This window comes from Actinia tenebrosa, unplaced genomic scaffold (assembly GCF_029948245.1).
Source record: "Actinia tenebrosa isolate PJP-AT-01 unplaced genomic scaffold, QUT_ActTen_1.0 PGA_scaffold14__42_contigs__length_11649687, whole genome shotgun sequence".
Classification (NCBI taxonomy): Eukaryota; Metazoa; Cnidaria; class Anthozoa; order Actiniaria; family Actiniidae; genus Actinia; species Actinia tenebrosa.
Window position 1 is genome coordinate 3,495,264 of NW_028292574.1, and position 4,661 is coordinate 3,499,924.

At 38.2% G+C, this 4,661-nt stretch overlaps 2 protein-coding genes across 2 annotated transcripts; one reads left to right on the top strand and one right to left on the bottom strand.

The window, feature by feature from the left end:
• The first annotated feature begins 71 nt into the window (after positions 1–71).
• Positions 72–1,481, top strand: LOC116293896 (uncharacterized). Its single transcript, XM_031701393.2, has one exon. The coding sequence runs from the start codon at positions 158–160 to the stop codon at positions 1,085–1,087; it is 930 nt and encodes a 309-aa protein (XP_031557253.2). The 5' UTR covers positions 72–157; the 3' UTR covers positions 1,088–1,481.
• A 1,326-nt stretch (positions 1,482–2,807) lies between these two features.
• On the bottom strand, positions 2,808–4,305 carry LOC148911236 (transcriptional regulator QRICH1-like). Its single transcript, XM_089029920.1, is given in 6 exon segments — positions 2,808–2,827; positions 3,521–3,745; positions 3,848–4,020; positions 4,022–4,137; positions 4,140–4,244; positions 4,246–4,305. Coding segments are annotated over 6 exon segments (699 nt in total).
• Positions 4,306–4,661: the final 356 nt, after the last annotated feature.

Genomic DNA, 4,661 nt, shown 5'->3' on the forward strand with positions numbered 1-4,661 from the left:
TGCGCGTGTGTACAGCAGAGTCATGCTCTTCCACAGTCCCTCGCTCGGCAGTTGTATCCGAGCGAGGGACTGTAGCCTGTGTAAACCTTGTAACGTGGACACACTGCTTTGTAAGTTATTTCCTTTTCTCCATAGTTTTCTCCATTAGATTACAGCAATGGCGTACAGGAATGGAAGAATAGGAAGGCGAATAAGCTTTTGTACAAAAAGATGCCTATTACTAACTTTAGTAATCGGTTCCGTTTTGTTGCTTTTCGTTGGAAGTCAAATCCGCCTCGATTTTCAAGAAGCGTCCTTGTTTCGCAAGGTTAAACTTGTAAAAAATAGCTGGTTTGAGAGAAACTATGTTGGAAGTTGGATACAAGGTAAACTGCTGTCTCTCAAGTGGGAAAGTTACGTCGATACTTACTGCAAAAAAGGAAAGAGTTTAGCTTTGGGAAAAAGCTACACAGAGGAAGATTACTTGCAGTGGACTCCAAAGATTGGCGAGCAGTTAGGGTTTGAAAACGGGCACTCGATCTTTGACAATGGTTGTGGCTGTGGAGCTTTTCTTTCAGCTTTTAACCAAACTTACGAAAATGTAAAACTCGGTGGTCTTGATCTAAGTACCGGGGCAATAAAGTTTGCTAGAGAGATATTTCCCGATATGAAAGACAACTTCAAAGTTGGGACAGTTGAGGATCTTTCTTTCGTCCAAGATGCTTCTTATGATCATTCGATGACTTTTTTTACCTTTCCATACGTAAGCCCCGAGAAACAATGCAAAGCTGTAAAAGAAATGCTTCGAGTCGTCAAACCTGGAGGATCTTTGTACATCGGCCACAATCTCGAGTCAGATTGCAAAGACAAGACCCATATTGGGATTTTCACGCTACCATTGTGCTTTTGGAACGAGAAATGCTTAAAGGATCAGGATGATGTGAAAGAGATTTATTACGTCAAGGAAAGAGATTTGTTTGGTATTTCAAAGTATTGTCCTGAAAAGAGTGCTGTTTTTGTCTATAAAAAGGAGGCGGTCAAAGTACCTGAACATAGTAATAGCTATACTTGTAATAGTAAATACCCCCCTTCTGGTAGGAAATCTTAGTAGGGCTAGTGGGGACTTTATCAATTTATATATAGAAAAACTGCTTATTATTACTTCTAAAAAATAATTAAGTTTCAGGAAAATTTGCAGCCAAATGGATAGTCAAACTCAATGGGAGAAAGTATGAGAAAATATTAGTGCTTGGCATGGGCACACATCCGTGCAGGCAAAAGAATCTTGTAAGAATGTAAACATTGACAACTGGCCATATATGTATGTATAATGTTTAACACATACAATGTTTCTTACACACTGTATATTATATACAGTATACCCACTGGTTACCTAATTGTACAGTGGACACTTATCCATGGACCATATAATTAAATTCATGTATATGTTTATTAGCTCCAAATTCACATTTAAAATTAAAAAAAGAAAAAAAATTTCCCAATTCACTGGGTTTTCTTTGTTATTCATAGGGCTGGATGTATGATAGAGACCAGATAAACAACAGAGAAATTTAAAGCCAGGGAGGGATTTGATATTCAGCAGGGAAAAGTGGGGTTGATGAATTGAATTGAATTGAATTGCCCATTATAAATTCATCGGGCTATATAGGAGTGACCTGGGCACTCATAGACCAGTAAATTTATAATGAGCAATTCAATTCAATTCATCAACCCCACTTTTCCTGCTGAATATCATTTATACTATTCTTCATTTGCAATAGACGTCATAGCCGCCATGTTGGAAGAATTTGACAAAAGATTTTTCAATAAATTCTTTTGTTATATCTTCCAACATGGTGGACATCCCTTTTGTTACTGTGCTCTCTTGGGATTGATTGCAAACCAAGAATACAAATATACTAAGTTAAGTTACTGAAACACAAAACTATTGCAACTCTGTAGAGTTTTAATTGTCAGCTGCCAACATGAACTGACTCAAATGAAATCTCATAAAAGAGTAACTAGTACCGTGGTATCATTTAAGTGATAAACTGAATCTAATGGAAATGAAATGTGCAGTTTTCAAAATAGATGATACTTGATAGGTTTTGTTCTGTTTCTTCCAAGCGCAATTACTTTTTCTCTCCCTTTGAATCGTCATCGCTTTTCCTTTTCTTGAGCTGTTCAGCAAAAGGCTTTCCTCTAATATGTAAGCACTTAGAAATAGCTTGTTTCACCTCTATTCTTCGTTTGCAATAGACGTCATAGCCCCGGGGGGGGGGGGGGGTACTCCCCTATATTTGCTATACGGGTATGTGCCGCCCTATAGAGTGCTTACACTATGTCCATGAAATAAAATCTAAATAGTTACTACCTAATAGTTTTTATTTAGTGACTATTAGTCACTATCACTCAACTGGAACGGCTTTAGTAACAATACACAAGGGAAACCAAATACTCAAGACAATAGAAATATAATACTTTATTTAATAGAGGCATACTTTATTGTTTCGACATAAAAATCATTGCATTTCATTGCAGGGGCGCATCGATTCCCATGAAAGCGTTTATAATAATAATTTTAATAATTAGACGAGGTCGGCGCTACGCGCCTCATCGACTATCTATTGACTCATAGAAAACGAGAACGCTTTCATGGGAATCGATGCACCAACTATGAGAAGGTTTTACAGGAAGGCCTGGAATATTATTCAGTGAATTAGAGAGATTTTCATAAACCCATGAAAACGGCCAAGTTTACTTTTTAGAGTTCAGTATAGTCCGATTCAAACAAGCAAAAGAATCAGACCGGTGTAAGAGTAAAATATTCACGGGTTTGTGAAAACCCCTGTAATGAAATGCAATGATTTTTATGTCGAAACAATAAAGTTTGCCTCTATTAACTATCTTTCTATTGTCTTGTGTATTTGGGTTTCCCTTGTGTAGTGTTACTAAAGCCGTTCCAGTTGAGTGATAGTGACTAATAGTCACTAAATAAAAACTATTCGGTAGTAACTATTTAGATTTTATTTCATGGACATAGTGTAAGCACTCTAGGGTATGGTTTTTCGGCTTTTTGGTCTGGGGTAGGGTATCATTTTTTGACATTTTGTCTGGGATAGGGTATCATTTTAGTCTGGGATAGGGTTAACGATTTGGTCATTTTTGTCTGGCGAATAGGCTACGCTTTCTGCCGGCACAAAAACAATAAAAACGTTAGTAAATATTGATTGCAATCTGTTGAAAAACCGTCTTTTCCGTCTTTTAGTCTGGGATAGGGTATACAATTCTTAGTTTTAGTCTGGGGTAGGGTATGTAAAATCAAAATTTTAGGTCTGGGATAGGGTCAGGGTTCAAGGTCCAGGCGGCACACCCCTACCCAAGTTGGGGTGGTAGTACCCCCCCCCCCCACCCCCCCGGGATCATAGGCACCATGTTGGAAGAATTTGACAAAACATTTTTCAATGAATTCTTTTGTTATATCTTCCAACATGGCGGACATCCCTTTTGTTATTGTGCTCTCTTGGGATTGATTGCAAACCAAAAATGCTAGGTCGTTGATATCTTTGCAAAGATCTTGGGTCCCTATGTCCGGTTCCCTCCAAAATAAACTTATCCGGAACGCCACCTTCAAGCCCACGTGTAGTTGTCGTCGCTCGCAATCTGTGATTCGTAAAATACCCCTCAATACCAGCTTTTTGACATAACCTTCGAACGGTTTGGCCCAAAGAGTTATGCCTGACTGGATTTGCCGTAAACCACTGTACTGACAAACACGAAAAAATATTCATTAATAAATAAGTACATAGTTGTCAAAATATCACAATAAATGAATGACAACCACAACAACTCCATTCATTAAATATACCTTTATCTTTAACACTCCACTTTCGTCTTGGAGTAAAATAGAATTTTTTTTCCTCAAAAGCAGACTTTGGACATTTCTCCAAGTACTTCTTGTACAACCAGAACAAACACCTTTCTGGCGTTTCTTCGTTCGAGTAATGCTCCACTTTTTTACCCTTGTAGGCACGATGCTTAACCTCCGAAATTGTTCTTTTCTCCAAAAGAGGTGTACACTAGTTTTTCTGGCTCGTCTTTTGCTGAAACCAGTGTGAGCTGATTAAATTGAAGGTTATGGTGCTCTTTCCCACTTCTTATAAAGCAATTTTTTTACCAATCAGAAAGACCATCGTGTCCAACAACACTTGAGGAGAGTTAACGCCTAACAAATCCAAAGCCCAAAGTTTTTCTTCTTGACCATCTTGAGAAAGATTCAGCTTGTTTTACACCTGCACCAACGCCGGCTGAAGTCAACCGCTTCATTTCCGCATCTAGAGAATCTTGAAATAACTTGAAGAAAGGATTCTCAAAGATCAGTGTTAAGTTCTGGAAGCCCATTTTCTCTTAAGTGTCTCTGAATACCACAGCATAACTGGTACAAAGTGTTTTTTTCCCTCACCTCTACTACGAACTTACTGAGCCAATAATTAAGTTCTTCGTTACTTAAAGTCAATACATTGGAATTGACCACCGTATATAAATCAGAAGTAATTCTTCAATTGCACGTTACGTCATCGCGGCCATTTTGGTGCCATTTAACAAAAGATTTCTCATTAGCACCCATTGTTAACGGTACCACAATGGCCGCCATGCTTTTGTCTTTGGACTCTCTTGAGAAT